Source organism: Pyricularia oryzae, chromosome 2 (assembly GCF_000002495.2).
Source record: "Pyricularia oryzae 70-15 chromosome 2, whole genome shotgun sequence".
In the NCBI taxonomy this organism is placed as follows: Eukaryota; Fungi; Ascomycota; class Sordariomycetes; order Magnaporthales; family Pyriculariaceae; genus Pyricularia; species Pyricularia oryzae.
This window is the reverse complement of record NC_017850.1, coordinates 5,250,773-5,275,989: the sequence shown is the minus strand read 5'-3', so window position 1 is coordinate 5,275,989 and position 25,217 is coordinate 5,250,773. Positions and strand designations below refer to the sequence as shown.

Here is a 25,217-nt window from a genome sequence, read left to right as displayed (position 1 = left end):
TTATAAAAGGGGTATTTCGTCGTTACATTTTTCAAGGGGGCCGGACTTTAGGGGGGTCGGAGATGTGGAGCCCAACGTTAAACCCCAAAACAGCCAGTTTTGTTTTTCATGATTTTTCCAGTAAACATGTTGGATGGAACGGAAGTACTGTTGTTTAAATGATTTTTCTTTCCCCAAAACAGCATAATTTTATAGAAAGTGCTAGAACAGGTTACCTAACCAGGGAAACGAATATTAGGGCAACCACCAGGCTAAATACCTAATACCAGTAGAATAAGCAAATAATTTAGGTAATGAGCCCCTGTCGTCACGTTAACATTAAGGGTTGTGAACACGTACATTTAAATTGGCCCGCAATTTTTAACCTTGGTTAAACTTAACCAGAGTCAGCTCTGTTATAACGGTCGCGATTTGACACCAACTGCCGGCGCATTTACAGCCTCGCCGTCAAGCACCATAACTTGACAAGTTTTGGTTGTGCTAAGTTTGAGTTGCCTTGCCGGTGCGCAGAACCAAACTCAAAGAACAAATTTGGAGGTTAATAATGACCTTATTCTTTCGATTCTTCCCTTCGCTCCTCGTTCAAAGATGCTTTTTTTTCCTCAGGGGCTAATTTTCGGCAGAAAAAAAATCAGCCGATACGCTGGCTAACTTTACTGACTAGAGTTACTCTGATAGCAAGTCTCGGAAAGCTAGCTGAGCCTCATTTTTGCTGCTGCAAAATAATGCTGCAATTGCAACCGATTATACCGCATTTCTCGCGCCGACAGCATCTTCCTTCCTACTCAAGCGTCTGATCAGGCTCAGGAAACTGGATTGATCAGGAAATCAAGTCCTAAAAGATTCATGTGATGACCAATGATGGTACATCTTTTGGGAATCCACATATTCGCAGACGTCGAAATATAAGATACCAGAATTCCTTTTTTTTCGCAAGAGCGGACATTCGCACACAGAATTCCCTAAACAGAAAATATTCCTAAATATTGATCGAATAGCTGTTCGCGTTCTCTAACCTGCTGGTTTTATTTTTGACCCAACTCCCCCCTCTTATCATTTTTAGAATACCATGCCCGCTATGGAATCTACACCTCGCATTATTCATCTTGCCGCTGAGATTCACCAACGAGCAGCGGAACTCCAAAATGTCCTCGATGCGAAAGGGTTCCCGACGCCCTCTTTCGATGAAGATTCTCCTACTCGGCTGCCCGACGAGGCCAGCGAAGCCCAAGATGCCATTTTAGACGCAGCCGCAGAGCTGTATGACCTCTTGCTGGAACCAACGACGCTGATTCTGAAGAATAGCGCGGTAAGTCTGGAAAGCCTGGAATACGGCTTCCCACCAAGTTCCGAAACGGCTAATAACAATTTCCCGCCGTCTTGTAGAACAACAACGTTGGCAGCCTCGGCTTCATTGCCCGCTTTAATATTCCAGGGATGGTGCCCCTGGGCGGCCAAATGTCGTTTGCCGAGATCGCCAAAAGGACAGGCTTTGCCGAAGGTATCGTTGCTCGCTTTATGCGGGACGCTGTGTGCAGACACATATTCTGCGAAACGGAGACTGGTTTCATTCGGCACACCAAGACCTCGAAAGCCCTCCGCGAGCCGTGGTTTCTCGGCTTTTTGAAGGCTGGGGCCGAGGAGGGATGGGGAACAATGTCAAAGGTGAGATGGCGCTTGGGTGCGAGGTCGAGCTTCAGGAATTCGTGGGGCAATGCTGATGTTTGCTGCCTGTAAAGGTTGTAGATGCTTTGCAGAAGTGGCCCGACTGCCAAGAGCCGGAACAGACGGTAAGACTTCCGGCCCAAGTCGAACCATTGTCAAAAATGGGTATGGAATCATCGGGCTGACATGTCTCGACACTAGGCATTCAATTTAGTCCACAAGACAGAGGGCTCCTACTTCAGCAACGTAGCCAAGGACCAGGAAAGAGCGGCTCGGTTCAGCGCCGGCATGAAAATCCAATGGGAGTTTCCCGGCTACAAGCTCGACTACCTGTTTGAGGACTACGACTGGTCCAGCCTCGGCCATGTGCAGGTAATCGACCTGGGAGGTTTCAGGGGCCGCATCTCGCTGGCGCTCGCTCAACGATTTCCCAACCTGAGCATGCTCGTCCAGGACATGGGCATGAACAAGGAGGAGGCGCACGCGGCGGTGCCCGCCGAGCTCAAGAGTCGCGTCAAGTTCATGACGCACGACATGTTTGACGAGCAGACCGTCGCCGCCGACGTGTACTTCATCCGCCAGGTCCTCCACGACTGGCCCGACAAGTACAACATCAAAGTCCTCAGGGCGCAGATTCCGAAGCTCAAGCCAGGCTCCAGGATCCTGCTAAACGAGAGCCTTTTACCCGAGAAGCCGGGCTCGTCGCTGCCCCTTTGGAAGGAAAGAGACCTAAGGCAAGCATTCTGAAATAATTTTGCATGACACACACCCCAACGAGACTTGATTTTGCATGGACTAATAATTCCAACTTGCCAACCAGAACCATGGATATGGGTCTCATAGCCACCATGAATGGCCGGGAAAGGACCCTCAACGAGTGGAAGGCCATGATCAAAGAAGCGGATCCCAGGTTCCTCTTGACAAAAGTGTCTCAGTCTCCGGGCTCCATGTTGGCCATGTTTGAGATTGTGTGGACCCCATGAGCTAAAGCTTTCCTCCTTAGGGTTTTAATTCGCGTTTGTTTATGTTCTAAGCTACTTTGCTACGTTGTTTTACTTGAAATAATGGAGTGGAGATAAATATAAAAATACAAGGTCTAAAACATAAGTAGGAAAAAGTAGAAAAGAAACAAATAAACGAAAGATAAAATCCTAAAAAAAAACGAAAAAAGAATAAATAAGATAAAGGAAAAAAGGAATGCGTTGTTAAAATAAAGGAAATTAACGAGCGCGGTTAATAATAAAGAAAAATAGTGAACGTGGTTAACAAAGGAAAATAACAAACGTGGTTAACAAAAGATAATAGCAAACGTGGTTAACTGTCACGGCCAGGCATACATTGGAGAACCTCAGTGTATTAGGCGCTATCGACGAAAATTCTAAACTGAAGAGAAGAGAGAAATTACAATCGTCGACGCGCTCAAGAGACGCGCTTAAATCCGGAGGTAGTGGATCCTTGTCCGATCCCTGGCTCGGTGTGGAGCCGAGTCGTGATTCTGAGGGTAGGTCTAGGGGCCTGATCCTCACATCATCTGCGTGAAAAATAAATGTTATTTAAAGAACTCGTTTATGCCTCGGCCCTTTAATCTCGCCTTTAAATAGATGTATATATTAATGCACTTGGAATATTATTATATTAGTTTTCAAAACGTTAAACTTGAAAGTTTATAAGTACTACGTTATTTGAACCGGTTTCTTCGCACACTACCTTTTACAAAACAAAATTTCGTATTACAAGTTTCATTTAGCAGGACGTCTTTTCATATCCCAATATTATAGTTAACCCTCACATTTTTTAAATATGCTCCCCATTTTTATTATTCTTTTCGGCTTGGTTATGCCAGCAATTTCTACCAATAATTATTTTGATCTTAACAAATACGATACACCCGACCTTGGATTCCTATACCGGCCTGAAATAACTTATAAATGGGGCCACTTTACACCCTTTCATTCCACCTCGTCGGAATTTAACCCCTCCCCCTCTTTACCGGGTTGCACGGTCACGTTTGTACAATCACTTATGCGGCATGGCGCTCGGTATCCGAAAACTGGAAGTCCATACCGAGATATAATTCAACGAATTCAATCTTCTGTCGACAAATATAGCGCAAAATATGAGTTTATTCGTAATTACGAATATAACCTCCCCACTGAAGATTTAAATGATCTTGGTCGTCACCAATTGATAAATGCAGGAATACATTTTTACCGACGATATCAAAATTTGGCGAAAGATAATGAACCTTTTATCCGTTCTGATGGAGCCGAACGAGTTGCTGAAAGCGCTGAAAAATGGGCTGACGGCTTTCATCAAACTTCTTTAACCGATAAGACTCGAATTCAACCGCATCAGTTCCCCGTTTCAATTTTTAAATTTCCTGTCGGAAAGCAATATAACAACACTTTAAATAATCTCGCTTGCACCAAATACGACAAATCCAAAGCTCAAAAGATTGCAAAAGAACTACCAAAAAGGATTTTGACGGAAACCGCAAAACAGTTGAATCAAAACTTACCAGGGGCAAATTTATCAGTTTACGAAATTCTTCAACTTATGGAACTATGTGGTATGGAAACAACGGCTAATATTGTAAAAACGGGTATTTTATCGCCCATTTGCAATATTTTTGACAATAAGGATTGGGAGGCGTTTCAGCGTTTTCATCATGAAGTTAAATGGTATACCCACTTTTATGGCAACCCTTTAGGGCCCTCATTGGGAATAGGATGGGTAAATGAACTTATCGCGAGGTTATTACGAAGACCTGTACAAGATTCCACCAGCACCAACACCACAATTACTGCTAATCCGAAAACGTTTCCGTTGGATAAGAAGCTTTACGCCGATTTTACCCACGCCACAGATTTCTTAGCAATTCAAGCCGCGTTGGGATTGCTCGGTTCTGCACACACCCCCGTCCCCGCAAACAGAATTGTTAGCGACCAAAGGATTGCTGAATTTTCGGCTAGCGAAGTGTCGCCTTTCGCGGCCAGGATGTACGTGGAAAAAATGACTTGTTCGGGTCATACGGAGGAACTGGTTAGGATTTTAGTCAACAACCGGGTTGTGTGGTTGCCCAATTGCGGTGTCGACGGGCAAGGGCGGTGCAAACTTGGCGCATTCGTCGAAAGTTTAAGTTTTGCTAGGTCTGGCGGGTTTTGGAATAAATGTTTTTAAATGTCTGAAACGGTTTATTTTGTTTTCCTCCGCTTATTACACACTCGTTACCTTTTGTTGTACCTCATACCGGCCAGGATACCAGCAAGTCAACTTATCGACGTCATCTTTAAGCCCCGTGAAAATGGTGAGCTTACTTACTTTTTGCATTCCCTCCCCTCTACCTAGTTTTAGTTTATTAATGCCCGCTGATATGAAGGAATTTGCAACCCTTTTGGACCCTGGCTCGCTCTCTGCCCCTCTCCTCCTGGGTGCAAGCGCCGCCGCTATAATCACAGACGTGGGCTCCCCGGAGGTCAGCCACGTTGTCGACGAGCGAGTGGACGACTACCGCGTGGTTCTCGACGATTACGATGATGGAAACGAGACGCCTCATGGTCGGCATAGGACCGCGACAGGGGGAGCCAACCGAGCGGGACATGGGGAATTGTAATCCAATCGGCGTCCGCGGGGGCGGGCACCACGCTTTGCGGAGAGTGCACGCCGAGTTCAACCGGCGGTTCGGAGATGCGCGGTTGCACATTGCGTCGCTCCAGGCCTACGTTACCAGCTGCCATGGTCATTTCTTTGCCGTCACGTACATGGGCAGTGGTGTATGTTTCTACAACCGCTCTCCCTTTGCATCTGGAAGCCACTCCAGTTATCTTTACTGACCTCTACGGATTTCTAATTCCTTGTCGCTTTCTGGCAAAGCCGCTGGGAGACGTCCAACGCTCGAAACATTGCCAAGGATGCGAACTCTGGAACGGGCGGATCATGCAGACTCGTGGTCTTTCGGGGGAGTATGATTCGCTACATGTTCGTACTGGGCGACGGCGCGTTTGAGTGGAGGGTGGATAGACGCGACTGCTAGGGGATTTCCAACTGTTGAGCCAGCTTCAATCATAATGCTCACCGCCGAAAATTGGAGAGAACACACTGTTATTCGAGGGGCTGGAAATCTACGTCGCTCAGTTAACGGATCGAGGATGAGCGAATATACATCTCCCCGTGTCTTGAATGTATAGTCACTGCTTGTTTCCCTCGACATGGAAGGACTGAAGATCTCTGGGCAAGCACACCAAAAGCATCAAGTACTTGCTTGCCAATGAAACGTCGTCGAATTAATGTCCCCGGGGCCACCTATGACAAGAGCGCCGGCCACAACACGCTCGGCTCGAAATTTGGCAAGCCGCGACTAATAGGAGCTCGGTAGGCTGTAGAAATGGAACAGAAGTGCAGCACAATGGAATCGCAAAGCAGAATCAGAACTTCACCTGGCGAGAGAGGCACGACCGGGCATATTTGTCAAGGATCAAAGAGGATACTCATAGTGACTCTGGAAAATTCAGGCCACGGTCAAAACGGCACTGGTTCCCTTTTCCGCTCTAGTACTTGGTCACGCACATTTACAACATCCCCTACACGTTAGGGATACTAATCTGTGGTACGAGTGTGGATTCGCATCCTTCAAAGACGAGAGCCAAGAGAGTAAGTAGCCCTCTAAAACCAGACCCAATGGCCTGTGGGACCCTCTTTCTCAGTTCGTCATTGTCACCGAGACTGGTGCATCCAGCATCCACCGACTCTTCTGAGCTATTCCCCACGTCATTTTAAATTCTTGGATGCTGCGATATATGGAAGTGAAGCGGGCCCTTGGGGTTAACATAAAGGACAAGGACCACAATGCTTCGTTTTTGGTAGGACCGCTCTGGGTCTCGCATTTACAGCCTTGGCGACAGTCGCCAAAACGTGTTCTTTTTTTCTTTCCTTCTTTTTCTTGTCGCAAATACACATTGTACCAAGGCCTTGCTGTCCTCGATATGAACAAGATTGCGAATACGCGATAGTCGCCGTTGCCGTGACTGCGTAAAGGTGCAGTTGCAGAGCATGCAGACTGCGACCTCAGCTTTCCGGGACAAGGCTGCACAGGTAGGCCGGGCTGATAGCTTTTCGTAAAAGCACCATGGGATTAAAACCACCCGGGGCATTAATAATTACAGCAACGTCTGCCACATGGAAGACAGTCTGGCACTGGCACCTGTAAGGCATTTCCAGCATGTACCACATCGACTTGGAATGCCAGGCGTGGCAGTTATGCGTTTGGTTCCCGAGAACATCTGCAAGATATGGCTGTGACGGCCATCACGGTCATCAAGCATTAGGTAAATATGGGCATGGACAGGCGGTCACTTTGAAGCATGACGGCGACGCCGATATCCTTTGGCAGTCAGTCCCTGTTAGACTTGGCTGCCAAACTACACCTTTCTATCCCATGATTCGGGCCGCGATTCAGTCTCCACTATAGGCGCCGGTGCCGCCGGCTATACTGTCCTGGGGTCCAAGGTTCTACGCTCCTACCGTCTCCCAGCGACTCGGATAATTTCGTGTCCCACGGGGGCTCGGCTAGACTTTCGGTCCACAAGCATAACTTGTTTAAAGCCCCCGGACCTTGCCCCGGAGATCCGCAGGTTTAACAACTCATGGAAAAGCCTTTCGGTCGCGCCCAATATTTTTCATTTGCCCGCAGAGGGAACCTAGCATCGGTGGATGCGTCGCCTTTTGAAGTGCTAAATTTGATCAATAACTAACAAACAGTGAATATCTTTTTTTTCTATTTCTGTAGTTCTCCTCTTTTTCTTCCTGGCAGGAGCCGTACGGAGATTTGACATACTAGTGCTTTACGCACTGGGGAAATAATACATAAAGCCTGCTAAGTGCTTCTACTCGATGGGAATTTAGTTCCAAAAACCAAGTTTCTTCCCTTTTATCTTTTCAGGGTATTCCCCTGTTCAAAACATTAGCCTTTTTCATTATGCCAAGTTTTTCGACACATGCGCCTTAATTGTTGCTATCACCGCCCTTTCTTTGCTTTCAAATACTGCTGTCGCTACTACCTCGGAATCACCAACGAGCAATTCCGACCGTACTGAACCTCAGCCGACCGACTACGTTTTTCTCCGCTCCTTGAAATCCAGGAATGCCCAGATATTCCAGTATTTACAAGGACAGCGAACAAAACAAGAGGCACCGCCTTTCACGGGATATGCTCTTAATTGAGATTTTGAGGTTGTAAAGTCCAAATTCGAGGGTAAATCTGGCTACGCCTACGTGGCTTATGTGGGTGGAATGGGGAAAAGCGTGACTTTGAAAGATGCCGCGAATTCGGAATAGCATTGTTCTATCCCTAGTCATTGGAGAAATATTGTAGGAATTCGGCATTTCCACCCGGACAGCGAACCAGTTTATGTCTCGACTCTCGACGCGAGGTTACGAGGGCTGTGACCTCAACTGGATGAATTATTATTGATCGTCACCACAAAAGAACAAGTGATGGTGTCTGGAATTTGATCGCAAGATTAGTCTGTCATAATACTCTGGCCACCATCGACAGTAAGGCGACTTCAAGTCCTTACCTTGAGAACCCTATTACCCAGCTTGCGAAAGACCAAGCCCTTTCTCCTGCCCCCTCGGGGTTGATTCCAATTGCGGCACTGCGAGCAAACAAGTTTATCCATGTAGCGTTGATTTCCAGACTTTGTTCGGTTCCTTTCCTCACCTCGTGATAGAACTTTCGGCGTTAGATGCCAATTGACTAGCATCCGTGGTATATTTACTTGGCCGTAACGATTTATACTTTTTTTAATATTTCTTCAGCAGGTTTCTTTTTAAAATATTTACCATTGCCGTAAAAGACGCAGGTTGAAAAATGAATCAATTTAGAAATAAAGTATAAAAATAAATTTATTAAGATGATATATTATGCGCCAAGTCTTTCATTAATGCATAATACACACATGGACAAGCATCCTCCACCATTCATGGGTCAGACCCACCTTTGTTAGCGATTCACACCCAAACACACCAATAAGCTTAACAGCTGAAGAATTTTCGCCCTCCGGGCGCCGGTCGTCATGGCCTCACCAGAGGTCTCAAACCACCGCGCGCGCCCGCAGAGCACGCCGCAGGCTTTGCCGCAGGGCCAGGCCGAGTCGGGACACGTATCTCTCGACACGCGCACCGCTAACGCGCCTCAGCCGGCTGGCCGCGGAAGGTACTCCAGCCTCCCGGCCCTGGCCATCAAAACACTGCAGCAGGAGTTGGAAAACGTGGAAACAGTCGGCAGCTGGCTCGAAGAGGTCTTTGCAGCCAAGCTCGAAAGTTTACAGGCCCCGGAGGACGCCGCGCTTAGGAGAATTGTTCTTGAACTTGACGACGTGATCAGCGGCTGGTTCCTCAGTCGCACCCTCCCTGAAAAAGAGCGTTCGCGCTCCCCGTCGCGTTCGCCGACCAGTTCCAGCGAAAGGCGCAGCATTTTAATTACGAGGACGGGCACGGCGTCGTCGGCCTCTAAAGGCAGAGGCACGCCCACTAACAAATCGGTCACATGGGCCGAGCGAGCCGCCACGCCACCAGCGGCGGCCCCAACGCAAATTTTAACCCCGGCCACGCGCTCGTACCCGATACGTACGACGCCCGGCAATGCACCTGACAGCTCCGCAACTCCCTCCCAATCGGGCCGGGACCGCTCCCAAGCCCCGAAACGTTTGACAGAACAGCCGTCCAACCGCATCCTGATCCGCGTAAATGACAAATTGCGGATGGTGACGAGGGAGCCATACGCGGTAACGACCAAACTGGCCGAATTGGTCTCGGTGCCACACAGTGAAATCCCAAACGCCAAGCGTACCCCCACGGGCTGGGGTGTTACGGTGGCCTCTGAGGAAACACGGCAAAAACTCCTCAACCCCAGCGCGGTCAAGGCCATTATGGACGCATTGGACGCGCGGGAAGTCACTGTCCCGACAACCTGGCACACATACGCCGTTTCTGGAGTGCCCCGAACGCTCAATTGCCTGGACGGAAGAAAGGACGTACATGAGGTAATCCAGGAGGAGATTACCGTGGCAGCAGGCCAGCAGCCAGTCAACTGGCATATTTCCAAACATGGTTACGACCCACATACGGCTGAGGGCACGTGGATAGTGTCCTTCCTTCAACCCGTAAAGCCCTTTCAGCTTTTTGGAGTGTCGAAACGTGCGCGGAAGGTTGAAAAATCACGCAAAATTACACACCACCACGACGGTTGCCAGGGATATTGCGAAATACGTCGCTGCGTACGGCAAGCGCGTTGCGGCATATGTGGTGAAGCAAAACATGCGACAGAGGAAGAGCCGTGCAAGGCAGCCCCCAAATGCGTTAACTGCCACGGCCATTTCCCATCCGGACATGAGAACTGCCCTGCCCGACCTTTGGTGGTAAATGGGAAGCTTGAACGACCTTCACAGCGTAAACTAAAGGGGATCCGCAGAATCGGACGTGCCAACCGTGCCGCGATTATCAACGACCGGGCTGAGGCGGCCCGCCGAGAGCCAGCACCTGCAATCCCGGTCCTAAGCACCTCATCGCAGCATTCGCAAACCTCGAGCTCCCGATCGAGCATTTCAAACAAAAGAGCGCGGCCATGCGAGGCGGCAGGGGCGGACATCCGCAACTTCCTGCAGGTTGAACAGGAACGCGTGCACGACGAAATCGTTTGGGCAGCCGAAATGGAGGAGGACGCAGCGGCTGCCGAACCTTGCCCCGCTGATGTGATAGACTTGGAAGCAAGCCGTCGATTAATATGACGAAAAACTCGCTCGGCAACATGCAGCGGGAACGCCTCGACGTAGTTTGGGCCAACGTAGGCAAAAGGATAAGTGTGCATCTGAGCCTGTTGGAGTTATGCCACCAGAGAGAAGTGGACCTGGTTAACGTCCAAGAGCCATGGTGCGGGCTAAAGACGACTACACAAACGCACCCGGGCTATGATGTTTTTGCGCCAGTGGACGAATGGCACGCCAACACTTACGAAGCCATGACTGGGCTCCGGCCCCGGGTGCTCACCTACGTCAAGAAGGGGGCAGCCCTAAGGGCCGCACAACGACGGCTACCGCAGGGCCAAAATACGCGGGACATACTCTGGCTCGAAATTAACGGAATACTGTTTGTTAACGTATATAGGGCTCCGGGCACTGAAGCCGCGCTGGAAATGGTATGCAATACCGTGCCAAATGGACCCACGGTGCTAGGCGGCGATTTTAACGTAGCGGCTGCTGCATACCAGCCGGGCCGCGCAAACGCACGCGGAGGGGACCAACTGACGGCATGGGCGCAAGCCCAGGGGATGAGTTTCACAGGAAATATCGGCGTGCCCACCCACCGCGACGGGGGTTTACTGGATATGGTCTTTTCCAACCTCCCCAGCACAATAACTGTGGTTGACAGCAGTCTTTACACAGGCTCCGACCACGAATCCCTTTATACCACGCTGCGGACGCGCGGCGCCCCCCGCCCGGAGGCGATCAACGTTTCGGTTAGGGACGACCGGTTACCAAAGTTCGCGGAGCTACTTGCTTTTGGCATGCAAGACATGCCGGACCCGGGATCCGCGGCCGATGGCTACGCATTGGACGCGTGGGTAGCTGAATTTACAACTTTGTGGGAGCAAGTGACGTGGGTCGTGGGTACGCCGGCGGGGAAAAAGGGGCAGCTCGGCTCCCTGGTGGACCGAAAACTGCCAGCGGCTCTGGACCGAATTTCAGCGGGTAAAACGGAGCGCTGTAAATAGGGCAGGCGCCTCTGCCGAGGAGAAGGCTTACACGAAAGGGGTGCGGGCCGCGAAGCGGGAGTACTGGAGGCACCGGATCGACCAACTGCGCGACGATAAGGATTTGTGGAACATGGTGGGCTGGCTGGGAGCCGGACCACGCCTCCGGTCCCCGCCGCTGGTTATTAACGGCGAGCAAGTGAGCGAGCCTTTAGCAAAAGCGGAAGCACTGCAACGGGAGGTGCTTGGCCGATTTTCGGCGGAGGATGACCTGCAGGGAGACCCCTTGGAGGCCTGGTCGCCGGACGAGGCTAAAATCCCTTGGGACACCCAGGTTAGTGCGGAAGAGGCGGAGCGCTCCTGCATTGGGGTTACGAGCACGTCCCCGGGCATCGACGGAATGACCGTCCGGCTACTAAAAGCCGGATGGGCTTCGTTGGCCGAGCCGGTGCGCAGGCTCTACCAACGTTGCCTGGAACTCGGACATTTCCCAGCGCCTTGGAAGAAGGCCGAAGTCGCGATGCTACCGAAAACGGGGAAGAAAGACCGGAGCAGCGTTCGATCCTGGCGGCCTATAGCCCTCCTCTCCTGCATCGGAAAAGGCCTCGAGAGGCTCGTTGCACGCCGGATAGCTTGGGCCATACACGACAACGGGCTCCTTAGCTGCACCCACGGCGGTGCCCTACCCAAACGATCGGCGACGGATCTGGTTTGTGCCCTCGCCCACGATATCGAGCAGGCTCTAGCTCGCGGGGAGGAAGTCACCCTTGTCGCATGCGACGTCCAAGGCGCCTTCGACGCCCTCCTCCATAGGCGATTAATACGGAAAATGCGGAGCCTCGGGTTTAGTAAAATGCTCCTCAGGTTCGTGATTAACTTTTTAAGCGGCCGCCAGGCCCGAGTCCGGCTGGAGGGTACGACCACGGGCTTTAGGCGGCTTGGGTGCGGCACCCCGCAAGGGTCTCCCCTTTCCCCGATCCTATATATGTTATATTTGGCGTATCTCGTCAAAAACGGTACGAAGTGGCGGTTGGCATACGCAGACGACGTGCTTACATGGAAATCGTCACCCTCGTTGGAGGAAAACGTACGTTGGCTGGAAAATAAACTCCGGGATATGCACGAAATTGCGGCGGAAGAGAAGATCCATTTTGCAGCGGAAAAGACAGAGGTGATCCATATCACTAAGAAAAGGCACGGTCGCAACCCGGAAATCCGGATTAATGGTAGAACGGTTACCCCGGTCCAACTACCGGGCGGTCGACGCGGACAAAGCGCCTCCGGGGCCGAGCGCTACCCGGGCATGCGTTGGCTTGGTTTTTGGTTTAGCCGACGGCTAGACGGGCGCCGCCACGTGGCCGAAAGGGCTGCCAAAGCAATGGCGGTCGCTGCCCACCTCAAGAGCTTTGGGGCAGTAAGATACGGACCGCCTGCGGCTGCACTTCGCAAGGCAGCGGTGGCATGCGTGGGTTCCTCGGCCACCTACGCAGCCGAGGCATGGTACAACCCAGCGCACAAGCAAAGAGGACTCCTCAAAGCATTGAACAAACCGCTGGTTTTAGCGGCACGGGCAATCCTCCCGGCGTATAAAACCACCCCCTCGTCCACTATTCTCAGGGACGCAGGACTACCCTCGGCCCGCGTCGCGCTGGCCTACACCCGCCTGAAATACGGCGCCCGACTAAGGCTCGCGGACAAGGGGCACCCCCTTGTCAGCCGCCTGCGTGAAACACCTCGTGCCCGCAACTCGGGCCATTCGGCCACGACCCTGCAAACGGCTGCACAACTTCTCCCGCGGATCCGGAGACTAGAGTTGCGCGCACCTCGCAATGCCCCGGATTCTCGCACTGACCCCACCGGAGGAGTCCCGAAAGAGGAAGCGGCCCGCCGCTTTATCGAATGGCTGGACATGGTATCACCTGACGATATCGTGGTATATACGGATGGTTCGGAAAAACACGAAAACAACTGCGTCCAAATAGGGTACGGATGGGCCGCTTTTAGGGCGGGCCTGGAATTTGCCGCAGGCTCCGCATCTATTACGCCGGAAAACCACGTTTTCGACGCCGAGGCGATTGGCGCCCTAAAAGGGCTACAGGCGGCAGCCAAGGCCCAGCCAGGCGCCCGGATCTGGATTTGTGTGGACAGCACCTCGGTTATTTGGGGTCTTAGAGGCGACGCGCCGCGTTCGTCCCAATGGGCCTTTCTGGAGTTCCATGACCTTGTCGATCTACTCCGAAAACAAGGTACCGAGGTTCGGGTCCGTTGGTGCCCTGGGCACCAGGGAATCCCGGGAAACGACCGGGCTGACGAGCTGGCCAAGGCCGGCTCCGCCGGACCGCCGGACCCAGACCCGAGGGCTCAGCAAACCACGTATAGCGGTGCCGGCACGGTCCTCAGAGCCATTCTTTCCAATATAGAGAAGGACTGGTGGCGTAAAGAACTCTGTGAACGGTCCCCCGCATATAGGGAATGGAAATTCCAATACACACCGAGAAAGGAGCCCGAGGAACTGCGTTTGCCAAGACCCCTACTGGGCCATTATTTGGCCATGAGGACCGGCCACGGCGATTTCAAGGCCTACCATGACCGTTTCAACCACCAGGATGCAAACACCTCGTGTGCCTGGTGCTGGAAGCGGACCTCCCCTGAGCACCCGGTGCACTGCCGCTATTCGCGGGCGGTGTGGAGAAACTGGCCGTGGCCTAATAACGACCGGCCGGCCGGGCCGCCAAATCGCGCCCAACGCTGGAAATTCTTCCAGACAAGCTTCGGGCAACCGAAAAGCTTTGAGGCGTTTTCGATAGCCACCAACTACTTCAGCGCCCGCCCCAGAGCGGCCCGCCAGCGCCCCGCGCGCCACGAACGCACTTTACGCCTAGGGACACCGATCGTAAACGACTCGAACTCTGACGAGGAATAGACTTACTGCCTTTTCACCCACACTTCACGGCACAAGCCGTCAGACGAACCCTCCGTGCACCTTAGGCACGGGGTCGCGTCAGTGAACTAACCCCCTAAGCAGGACCGGGCCCGAACCCGGTCAGGCACGATCCGCCTCTGCCCTCCTTGTTTTCCCCCTGTGTAAATAAAGAAGATAGAACGCGCGCCGAGATACCCCTCGGGAGGTTGCTAACGGCCGGCTAACAAGCCGGGCCGAGCCCGGCGTTAACTAATACTACTACTACTACTACTACTACTGCAATCCAATAATGTTCTGTTTGTTAACCAAAAGCTCGTTTGGATCCGGAATTACCCTCCTCCTTTTAACCGGCCGTATTGCCTCCAATTGAGCTTCCACTAAGCTGATTTTTTGCTGGGCGCTAGCCAAAAGGGTATCTTTGGCTTCGAAGCTTTTTTGGACTTTTGCAAATAAAAGACGTGAAGTAGCGTTGGTTTTGTTGGATTGGGAAAGTTTTTGCAGTTGAAATCGGACATCTCGGGTCGTTTTAGGGGTTTTCCAAATAAGTAAAAACGGGTCGTTAATTTTTTGGGTTGGGCTTTCCGGTGTTTTATCCCTTTGCAAACCGTTGTTTTTATTTTTTATAACGTTGGCGTTGCTATTTTCCAATAAAAAAGGGCTTAAAAGTGGTTTAACCAAATTCACCGGCCATAACCCCGTTGTACGCCACCCAGATTGGATAATTTTTACTGTAAATGCTTTTGATTTGGCTATTTTATAACAAAAAAGGAAATTCCGTTTTCCAATAACCGTTGAACAGCAAAATTGGCTAACAAATCCAAGTTGACGTCGATAAGCTTCTTTTAACGGCCCAAAAACCGATAAATCCAATGGTTGAAGAACGTGTGACGAATAAGGGGGTAAATATAGGAGTTGAATATTGTTTTGCAAGCAAAAAAGCATAAATTCGTCCGTTATATGTGATCCATGGCCATCCAAGACTAATAACCGCTTTTCAGGGGTTAAAGGTTGGGTATACGGAATAAACACTTTTTTTAACCATTCGATAGCCGTTTCGTTATTTGTCCACCCGTTTTCGGTTGCGTGAAATTGCCAGCGGTAAGGTTTTGCGCCGTTCTCAGAAAGCCGCGAATGACTTCCCGGAGTTCTTGCGTGTCAATTGAGGAGCACGTTTAACGGAGCATTTGCTATCCCTTGTCAAATTGTCCTGCGTCCGTATTCCGTGGACCTTTTTATCTTCGCGGATCGAATTGAACGAGACGCGGAACCTTTCCAATAGGATTATCTTGAATAATCTCTCGCCTGGGTCTATATGCCATGGCGGATTGGATGCTGAGATGGAAGGACCGTCGGACGCAACCGAGGTAAAATCGAAATCACGGTTGCTGCCAGCCATCCAAATGCACGTGCTGATAGTCTTATCAGTATGTGGGCCCTTCCAATGCCTCCTCATCCGCCTCCTTGGGCTACTGGCCTGGCAGGGCGCTAGGACCACTGCTCTGTAAGACGCCCACTGACTAATTGTCAGGGGCTCACCCACACCCCTTGCATCATCGCTTCCCAACCACTCGCTGCTGCTGGCAATTGTTTGTTCTCAACGCTGGGGGCGCCCGGTTCATTGATAGCAGCCTCTGTCTTCCGCCTGCCTCCTGCTTGTGCCTCAATTAGCAGGTAAATCCGTTCCACAAGCGCAAAAACGCTGCGAGGATGCGATGGTGAAGCCGACGGCCCTGCGGTAACCGTCGTTGTGCGGCCCCTAGGGCTGCCCCCTTCTTGACGTAGGTGAGCACCCGGGGCCGGAGCCCAGTCATGGCTTCGTAAGTGTTGGCGTGCCATTCGTCCACTGGCGCAAAAACATCATAGCCCGGGTGCGTTTGTGTAGTCGTCTTTAGCCCGCACCATGGCTCTTGGACGTTAACCAGGTCCACTTCTCTCTGGTGGCATAACTCCAACAGGCTCAGATGCACACTTATCCTTTTGCCTACGTTGGCCCAAACTACGTCGAGGCGTTCCCGCTGCATGTTGCCGAGCGAGTTTTTCGTCATATTAATCGACGGCTTGCTTCCAAGTCTATCCCATCAGCGGGGCAAGGTTCGGCAGCCGCTGCGTCCTCCTCCATTTCGGCTGCCCAAACGATTTCGTCGTGCACGCGTTCCTGTTCAACCTGCAGGAAGTTACGGATGTCCGCCCCTGCCGCCTCGCATGGCCGCGCTCTTTTGTTTGAAATGCTCGATCGGGAGCTCGAGGTTTGCGAATGCTGCGATGAGGTGCTTAGGACCGGGATTGCAGGTGCTGGCTCTCGGCGGGCCGTTTCGGCCCGGTCGTTGATAATCGCGGCACGGTTGGCACGTCCGATTCTGCGAATCCCCTTAAGTTTACGCTGTGAAGGTCGTTCAAACTTCCCATTTACCACCAAAGGTCGGGCAGGGCAATTCTCATGTCCGGATGGGAAATGGCCGTGGCAATTAACGCATTTGGGGGCTGCCTTGCACGGCTCTTCCTCTGTCGCATGTTTTGCTTCACCACATATGCCGCAACGCGCTTGCCGTACGCAGCGACGTATTTCGCAATATCCCTGGCAACCGTCGTGGTGGTGTGTAATTTTGCGTGATTTTTCAACCTTCCGCGCACGTTTCGACACTCCAAAAAGCTGAAAGGGCTTTACGGGTTGAAGGAAGGACACTATCCACGTGCCCTCAGCCGTATGTGGGTCGTAACCATGTTTGGAAATATGCCAGTTGACTGGCTGCTGGCCTGCTGCCACGGTAATCTCCTCCTGGATTACCTCATGTACGTCCTTTCTTCCGTCCAGGCAATTGAGCGTTCGGGGCACTCCAGAAACGGCGTATGTGTGCCAGGTTGTCGGGACAGTGACTTCCCGCGCGTCCAATGCGTCCATAATGGCCTTGACCGCGCTGGGGTTGAGGAGTTTTTGCCGTGTTTCCTCAGAGGCCACCGTAACACCCCAGCCCGTGGGGGTACGCTTGGCGTTTGGGATTTCACTGTGTGGCACCGAGACCAATTCGGCCAGTTTGGTCGTTACCGCGTATGGCTCCCTCGTCACCATCCGCAATTTGTCATTTACGCGGATCAGGATGCGGTTGGACGGCTGTTCTGTCAAACGTTTCGGGGCTTGGGAGCGGTCCCGGCCCGATTGGGAGGGAGTTGCGGAGCTGTCAGGTGCATTGCCGGGCGTCGTACGTATCGGGTACGAGCGCGTGGCCGGGGTTAAAATTTGCGTTGGGGCCGCCGCTGGTGGCGTGGCGGCTCGCTCGGCCCATGTGACCGATTTGTTAGTGGGCGTGCCTCTGCCTTTAGAGGCCGACGACGCCGTGCCCGTCCTCGTAATTAAAATGCTGCGCCTTTCGCTGGAACTGGTCGGCGAACGCGACGGGGAGCGCGAACGCTCTTTTTCAGGGAGGGTGCGACTGAGGAACCAGCCGCTGATCACGTCGTCAAGTTCAAGAACAATTCTCCTAAGCGCGGCGTCCTCCGGGGCCTGTAAACTTTCGAGCTTGGCTGCAAAGACCTCTTCGAGCCAGCTGCCGACTGTTTCCACGTTTTCCAACTCCTGCTGCAGTGTTTTGATGGCCAGGGCCGGGAGGCTGGAGTACCTTCCGCGGCCAGCCGGCTCAGGCGCGTTAGCGGTGCGCGTGTCGAGAGATACGTGTCCCGACTCGGCCTGGCCCTGCGGCAAAGCCTGCGGCGTGCTCTGCGGGCGCGCGCGGCGGTTTGAGACCTCTGGTGAGGCCATGTCGACCGGCGCCCGGAGGGCGAAAATTCTTCAGCTGTTAAGCTTATTGGTGTGTTTGGGTGTGAATCGCTAACAAAGGTGGGTCTGACCCATGAATGGTGGAGGATGCTTGATTATTGGATTGCAGGAAAATGATATAGAAAATTTGGAACCTTCAACCGATGAAGAAGAGGTTAATGAACCGGAAAAGCGTGAAAACGATTGTATTTTTGTTCGTTGATAATTTTATATTTAAATCATTTTATAAAAGTAGGCATTTCGTTGTTGGATTTTCAGGGTGCCGAACAGGGGGGGTGCCGAACAGGGGGGGTGCCGAACAGGGGGTACGCAACGTTATGCAGTCGCCAGACTTTTAAGTCTATGTATGTTTTCATCCGCTCGCTCGCAAGGAGATCTGTCCGGCCTAAATGAACCGGACAATATCCAGCACACGCATAGGCGTGACGGAAAACAACGGGATCACATCGAAATGGTGTGTCCCCGTCGTCAATGTGCTTTTGGCAATGGTGTTCCCATTTCTGCTTATCTGTGACCCAGTGGCTGCATAGGAAACAAAATTTGGCGAACTTGTTGTCGGCTTTGAAACGCTTTTCAAAACATCGATATATATGCAGCCACCTTTGCGAGACGTGGAGGCTAAAGACCAATATGAGCAATTAGCAACGTGTTCTGGGGTAGCTAGCGTATGCTGTTGGCACACTATGCTTTACAATTACCTTTCAATCATTTTATTGCAGAATTCCACGGGGCATATGCCGTTTTTAGGCCTTAGCTGAGATTGGTATGCGACCTGCCAGTCCCCTGTGCGAAGAGCAATACGATCTTCCAGCGCTGAAATGCCTGTTGGACTTCGAAGCGGTTCTCTCTGAGCCAAAGTGCGGAGCAGCCGGTGGCGTTCAGGCATCATGTGAATTATGCGAGAAAGGTGGTCCCGGTGCCAATCGCTCTGCTGATCAGTTGCACATGGCCGGTATTCTTGAAGCTTTTGTTTCACGAACCTTCGACAATCTTCGTACGCCTTTTTGCGAGCGGCTATATGTTGCTCGTGTTCCTCTTTTTTGAAAAGGCCGCCGTCGATGAGAGTGTTAAGTGTAGAGATATATTCTTTCAGTCGAATATATTCCTCGTCTTGTTTCAGCTGGTCGACTTCCCGTGCCGGAAGTTGCAAAGCCAGGTCGCTGTCCCATTTCATCGTTGCCGATCGGAAGTCTTCAGTAAGATCACGCCTGATATCCATCCCCAAGTAGCTTGCCACGCCATCCACTGTGTTCATTGCACCCAAATAGTGCCTTTGAAGAACTGATGAGTTTCTATGGTCCGCAAACAGTTGGAGCTGCTCGACCGATTGACCATTATCCCCTGTAGTAAAATTAGCATACTGTGGAAATGGTAAAGCGCTATTCTCTTACCGTTGGCTTTGACAAGGGCTTCCCTTCGTGCGCTATGAAGGCCGCCAATACCATTTACGAATCCTGCGCGCTTTGCCCAATCTGAAATATGCTGTGATACGCTACTTGAGCTTCTCGCATTGTGCTCAGAACCAGTCTTCGTCCACATGGGAAAGACTGGATGGTCTTTCAGATCATCCGCGAATGATAGGATTCGGTGGTTTCGGCCCTCTTGAGGCACAATTTGCAAGATTTCTTGCAATGAAGGATTCCCTTTTATGACTTTAGAAGAGATCATGTTTGCCAGCCAAAAGAGCATTGGTTGTGAATACAGAGGCGGCGGGCCGGAGTTTGAGGATATCCTTTCGGGCATGATATGCTCTGGTCTAAGCAAAAATGAGCAATTGCACTACGGGCACTTGATGGCGGATCGACTTACTGCCTATCGTTCTTTCCTTTACAAATTGCCCTTCGTACCTTCAACTTAAGCTCAGCCTCTCCGTCTTTCCAGCCAACTAACAAGACGAGATCCTATTTCAAAGTCAGCTTTAATCAAATAATATGGGACTAAAAGAGTATAGTGACCAGATCCTCTTCGTCTTCGTCACGAGGCTTTCTTGGCACAATTTGATCCTCCGAACAAGAGATACAATCGGTCCTACTGCTCCATGTCCTCGAGGATGCGTGTAGCTCGCCTTGTACAGCATGTCAGTAGTCGGGCGAGAGAAGATCTTGCCTCGCCGAAATCCTGCAATGGCCGTGGCAATGCGATCCTCGAGACCGTTCCCGGTCGTGATATGCGTTGCTTTGAGGCGCCTCACAGCTGCGAGTATTTTTTCATGCGGTGCATTCAGATGACCTTTCTGTTTGAACTCGGCGTCTTGCGCCGATACGTCAAAATCATATTGACTGACACCGCCCTCCGAGTACGCGGGGACGCCGACCACAACATCACCTAGCCGGACGTCTCTCACAGTCGGAACTCCACCCGCGATACCAACGAGCAAGATGAAGCGCAAATTTGAGAAGCTGCGCACCATGTCGCCGATAACACTCGCTGCAGTTGCAATGCCCATGCGACCTTCACCCGGAGCCGCCATTACCACATCGTGCGCGCCCATCGAGCCCAGCACATATGCGTTATTATCATTCTCCTCGGTGGTGATTTGCTGATGCTGTTTGTCAAAAAAGCCTTTCGAAGCGGTGACCTCCGTCGCGATGATGGATATCCAACCGACAGTATAGTCGCGGCAGTGTATTCGGCGTCAGTCATAATAATGGATGAAAGGGGTTTAATCACCATAACGAGGTTTGAGTGCCAGTGGAAACTGAGATTTTGAGCAAGTAGGTATGAACGGAAAATAGTGTAGAAGGAAAACTTAGCAAAGTCATCCACCACAAAAGTGCATCTTCAGCCCCGGACCCACCGCTCAAACCTGTCGTAACAAGTAAGAGAGCTGAACATGAATGAGATGGTATGCTGCGTGCATAACTTGTTCGAAAACTGGATTATTAGTGACCAATCTCCGCTTGAGCTATTGATAACGCACACAAGGGTTCTTCAAGCGAGCAAATAAGAATCGCAGGCCTAGAAGGATCACTCTTGGCCCAGCCCATGGACTAGCCCCCGACTCATGATAAATTCCCCCTGTCTTAAAAGAGACCCTCTATACCCCACTTTATCTTCTCCCACTTTTCTCTTCTCACACTTTTTTATTTCCAAATAGAAGTAGAATTATTCACCGCACAGTCCCCTGGCCTCGGACGAAGCCAACCTTGAAATCGCAACGTAGCTGGGCTGCAGTAAGCGGGCAAGACCATGGCCGAATTAGCCAGGTATATGTAGGTGTTGGCTGGTGGCTGAGATGAGGCGTCACGCAGCTCCCGAGCTGCCTGCCGTCTAGGTCGATGGATGTTAAAAGTTAGCTCGCGTTTTGTGCTTGCCCTGGCCGTAACACTTGTGTTTTTATATCAAACAGCGCCTGTCGAGACATTAACAGAGAAAATCGGTGTACCGCTAAGTCACCAGCAGCAACTAGCAATGTCCGTAGAGCCTAGCACCGATTAAAGCGACATTCACCATGGCAGATTCGACAGCAGTCATACTACGTAAAACGATCTTTAAATTCCTAATACACTCCGAGCATATAACAAGGCAGACGGTGTTTTCCCATGTCCTAGAGCCATCGAAAAAGACCTAATCCTGCAGAGCCGTGCTGTTTAGCCGGCTACATAAATGCCGTACCTCTAAAGGATTGCCGTTTTTTTGCATCAAGCTATTGCTCAATCTGATGCAAAGATCGACTTCTGTGGTCTGATTTTAAGCTATCGGCCTCCAATGTCATCTCCTGCTAGAATTGAAGCTCTTGATGAGATGCTTGTCAAAAATGTTCTTCGTTGGTTCCCAAGTATTGTCATCATCTGGGAAACCTTTCCACTTGACAAGATATTGAATCTCCCGGCCACGACGACGTTTTGCAAGCAGTTTCTCGGCCTCCCATATGTCTTGTTCTTCATCGATTGCCATTGGCTGGCTCTTTGTTTGCAAAGGTACCTTATCTGGAAATAGGTTATGGCTCGTCGTCACCCCAAGAAGATCTGGATCCGCCAATTCTACAGCGAATCCGAGAATCTTGACAGGCTCGCAGATCTTAGAGTTTGAAGAAGGATCGAGGTGCGATGTATTATTGTTGCTTGACGAGCACCCTGTTTCCTCCATAGAAGTGATGGAGTTAATGTTCAATCCGGTGTTGACAACTTTGAAGTTCCCAGAAATACTGTTAGACTCTGCGAGAGCAGTAAGGGCGCTTGTTTCCAGTTGCAGAAATTTTTGTTTTGCCTTTTTGTTGGATGCAAATTAGTTTATATCGAGGGAGTGATTGGGGTTTAATTCGATACACTTACCGCGTAGTGTGAACCATCTTCGGAAATTGGGGGCACAGGGGTGCTCGCATCAAAAGAATCGCAACTTGTTGAAAGAATGCTAAGAGTAGACGGCGTGGTGCAAATCGTTTCAGACTGAGTTTCAAAAGGGTCTTCCTTAATCACATCGGTGCTGATTTCACGAATTCGACGACGCTTTGGCTGGTGAGGATTTGGCGCCGCATAATCCCTCATGAATGGATCCTTTTCAGTTTTCAACCGGCAACCAGCCTTTGGAGAGGGATAGCTGTGGGCGTCCTGTAGGTGGTACCATAAGTCCTCTGTTGAGTCGTACTCTGTTGAGCAAAGAGGATCTGGACAATGGAGCTCCGTTTGGGAACCAGATTTGTTTATGTAAGAAAAGAAACATTCGTGAATGTGTTTCTTCCAGCTCGACTGCTTCATGAACCCGTAAAGCCGTCTTGCAGCAGGCAGTTGTTCGTTATGTAGGCATGTTATGCAGTTGCCAGCGTAGGCGATGGCTCGGCGGAACTTCACGAAGTCACATCGTGTACGGATTTCACATTTCCTGACGTGTTCCTAACAATGAATTTCCCATCGTTCGGATCCTCCGACTGCTTGATTGCATATGAAGCAAAATTCAACGAACTTGTGCTCTCCTTGTTGCTGTGCCTTGACGCATTTGAAAACATGATCCCATCTATCATCGGCATCAATCCTAATAAATAGATACGTAAGTAGCACTTCAATCGAATCGAATTTTAATTTTACTTACGAGTCGATTTCGACGTTGCATTCCTTCCTGGGGCATCTGCCATCAATTGGCCGCAGAGATGGCTGATACGCAACTTGGCAATCGTTCTTTAAAAGACCATAAAGATCTTTTATGGCCGAAATTCCAATCTCGCTCCTTAGATCAGCCACCTGAAATAGTGCGTTGGAGAGACGTCTGCGCTCCAGCATCATGTGTTTCAGGCGCCCAAACCGGGAACGGTCCTGGTCTACATGATGCCTCTCTAGCTCTTCGCGATCTTTTGGGTGCACCCGGGACTGGGAACTGCGAGCTTTGTCTAGCTCCGCTTTCTCAAGCTTGCGTCTGCGTGAGATAAGTCGGCTTTTGTCTTTTCTGCTTTGAGCATCCGTCTTGGAAGCTAGATCCTTGAGCTGCTCGGAAATGACAACATAATCAGGTTGCTGTCTTAGTTCATCCTGTGCCTTTGCAGGCAAAGAGAGAAAAAGATCTGGATTTCTTTTGACAGTCATTGAACGGAAGTCCTCGGCTTGATCGCTCCGCAGGGGCATCTTGAGAAAACTTCCTTGACCATCCACATGCGTAATGGAGCTCAAATAGTCCCTGGTTAGTGTCATTTGGTTTGTATGAGCAGCAAACTTCATCAACTTATCCTTGGAGTAACCGTTACCTAGGGTTTTGTTAGCAAAGCACTGTGAAACTAAAAGCCAAAATTCTTACTTGTAGCTTGGATCAGGCATTCTCGGCGGATTCCATGTGGTGTCACGGGTCGTTCCATTCCTGCACGTATTGATAGACCCCTGATCTGATTGGCAAACGCACCAGCCGTTTGAATCTTCTGGGTCATACCCTTTGCAGTCATTGTTGGAAACACTGGGAGATCCTTAACATGATCTGCCCAGTCCAAAACCCAGTATCCTTGATCAGATGGTGGTTTCACGTCCAAAATCTGCTGAATGTCACTGTAGCTTTTGAAAGCTCCTCGTGCGAGGAATATGGCCAGCAGAAAGACGATCGGGCTCAGAATGAGAGGCTGGCCGGGTAAGTGCTCATATAAAATGTGCGTTGGTCTGTTTTTCAATAATTTCATGATTAGAAGAGTAGCTGTGGTATACCCCAGTAACTTTGAGGAGAAACGAATCGCCGTACTGTTCTCATGGAGTATAGTTCACTTACCGCTGATCTTCCTTGTCGTGCATCCCTTTCGCAAACTCCCGTTTAAGACTGTAGCGCAGCTCTGGCTCTCCATTCTTCCATGCGACTAACATCTCCGTATGCTGTTGGGCGCATAAATGTTAGCTTGCATTTGGAGCGGGTGGGCATGGCATTTACGCACCTTGTAAAGCAGCCCATTCCCAGTGCCCGCTCGACTAGAGCTCTCACTTATCTCACCCACTCTAGCTGAGGTGAACACATGATATTTCAGTTTGGCACTAATCAAGACACGATATCCATCGTGAAGGTATTTATGCCCATCACTCTGCCAAAGCTGTCTTTCCATGTACATGAAATTTTCGATTGTCATGTACGTTTTCGGTCTTTTAAGGTCTGACAACCCGATCTTCTTCTTTAGTGGCCCTTTAATATACTGTGTTTAGTAAGTATAAGTGTTTTACCCAGTGACAAAAGATTCGGAGACTTACATTGGTGATGGAATCCGTATGATCTCTCGTGATCAATGATTTAGGGTTGTTGCGATTCCAGCCTGACACAAAGCGACGGAAGTGATTGCGCACAGTCTGAACAGTAGCTTTGCCTTCCGGGTCAAGAATCCCCGAAGTACAGCTGGCTATAAATTCGGCGAATCTCTTCAGAGTTCTCAAATCGCTATGATTGGCATCCGGGCACTTTTGTTGGTACCTTCAAGATGTCAGTGATTGCTGCTCATAGGCGACGAAAATGTGACTTACTCCTGCCAGAGCTCTACCTGTACATTGCACACTCTTTCGGTATATCCCAGAACAAATCGTGGGACAGGTTTATCGTCAACGTCCTCGTCGTCGAAGTTGAAGCCGCTTTCCTCAGCTTGTTTTCTTCTGTCCTCCGCCGTCCTCTTTTTACCCATTTTGATGGATGTTATCTCAAATACACGTAAAGTGAGGCAT

At 50.7% G+C, this 25,217-nt stretch overlaps 8 protein-coding genes across 8 annotated transcripts; 4 read left to right on the top strand and 4 right to left on the bottom strand.

Moving 5' to 3' along the window:
* Window positions 1-1,069: 1,069 nt before the first annotated feature.
* MGG_15333 (uncharacterized protein) lies at window positions 1,070-2,648 on the top strand (the record flags this gene model as incomplete). The annotated part of the gene is made up of 5 exons (XM_003714878.1): window positions 1,070-1,309; window positions 1,387-1,665; window positions 1,740-1,790; window positions 1,867-2,366; window positions 2,486-2,648. 5 exons carry the CDS (start codon window positions 1,070-1,072, stop codon window positions 2,646-2,648), a joined length of 1,233 nt encoding a protein of 410 aa, XP_003714926.1.
* An 817-nt stretch (window positions 2,649-3,465) lies between these two features.
* On the top strand, window positions 3,466-4,845 carry MGG_15791 (uncharacterized protein; the record flags this gene model as incomplete). The annotated part of the gene is made up of 1 exon (XM_003714877.1): window positions 3,466-4,845. One exon carries the CDS (start codon window positions 3,466-3,468, stop codon window positions 4,843-4,845), a length of 1,380 nt encoding a protein of 459 aa, XP_003714925.1.
* A 193-nt stretch (window positions 4,846-5,038) lies between these two features.
* Window positions 5,039-5,698, top strand: MGG_01900 (uncharacterized protein; the record flags this gene model as incomplete). The annotated part of the gene is made up of 3 exons (XM_003714876.1): window positions 5,039-5,222; window positions 5,323-5,422; window positions 5,539-5,698. The coding sequence occupies 3 exons, from the start codon at window positions 5,039-5,041 to the stop codon at window positions 5,696-5,698; spliced, it is 444 nt and encodes a 147-aa protein (XP_003714924.1).
* Window positions 5,699-8,738: 3,040 nt separating this feature from the next.
* On the top strand, window positions 8,739-10,423 carry MGG_15790 (uncharacterized protein; the record flags this gene model as incomplete). The annotated part of the gene is made up of 2 exons (XM_003714875.1): window positions 8,739-9,941; window positions 10,136-10,423. 2 exons carry the CDS (start codon window positions 8,739-8,741, stop codon window positions 10,178-10,180), a joined length of 1,248 nt encoding a protein of 415 aa, XP_003714923.1. The 3' UTR covers window positions 10,181-10,423.
* Window positions 10,424-15,160: 4,737 nt separating this feature from the next.
* On the bottom strand, window positions 15,161-18,090 carry MGG_15789 (uncharacterized protein; the record flags this gene model as incomplete). The annotated part of the gene is made up of 1 exon (XM_003714874.1): window positions 15,161-18,090. The coding sequence occupies one exon, from the start codon at window positions 18,088-18,090 to the stop codon at window positions 16,378-16,380; it is 1,713 nt and encodes a 570-aa protein (XP_003714922.1). The 3' UTR covers window positions 15,161-16,377.
* Window positions 18,091-18,851: 761 nt separating this feature from the next.
* Window positions 18,852-20,578, bottom strand: MGG_15788 (uncharacterized protein; the record flags this gene model as incomplete). The annotated part of the gene is made up of 5 exons (XM_003714873.1): window positions 18,852-18,930; window positions 19,089-19,449; window positions 19,500-19,864; window positions 19,918-20,009; window positions 20,141-20,578. The coding sequence occupies 5 exons, from the start codon at window positions 20,576-20,578 to the stop codon at window positions 18,852-18,854; spliced, it is 1,335 nt and encodes a 444-aa protein (XP_003714921.1).
* A 1,207-nt stretch (window positions 20,579-21,785) lies between these two features.
* Window positions 21,786-23,324, bottom strand: MGG_15787 (uncharacterized protein; the record flags this gene model as incomplete). The annotated part of the gene is made up of 3 exons (XM_003714872.1): window positions 21,786-22,317; window positions 22,383-22,791; window positions 23,137-23,324. 3 exons carry the CDS (start codon window positions 23,322-23,324, stop codon window positions 21,820-21,822), a joined length of 1,095 nt encoding a protein of 364 aa, XP_003714920.1. The 3' UTR covers window positions 21,786-21,819.
* Window positions 23,325-24,681: 1,357 nt separating this feature from the next.
* On the bottom strand, window positions 24,682-25,177 carry MGG_15786 (uncharacterized protein; the record flags this gene model as incomplete). The annotated part of the gene is made up of 2 exons (XM_003714871.1): window positions 24,682-24,700; window positions 25,023-25,177. The coding sequence occupies 2 exons, from the start codon at window positions 25,175-25,177 to the stop codon at window positions 24,682-24,684; spliced, it is 174 nt and encodes a 57-aa protein (XP_003714919.1).
* Window positions 25,178-25,217: the final 40 nt, after the last annotated feature.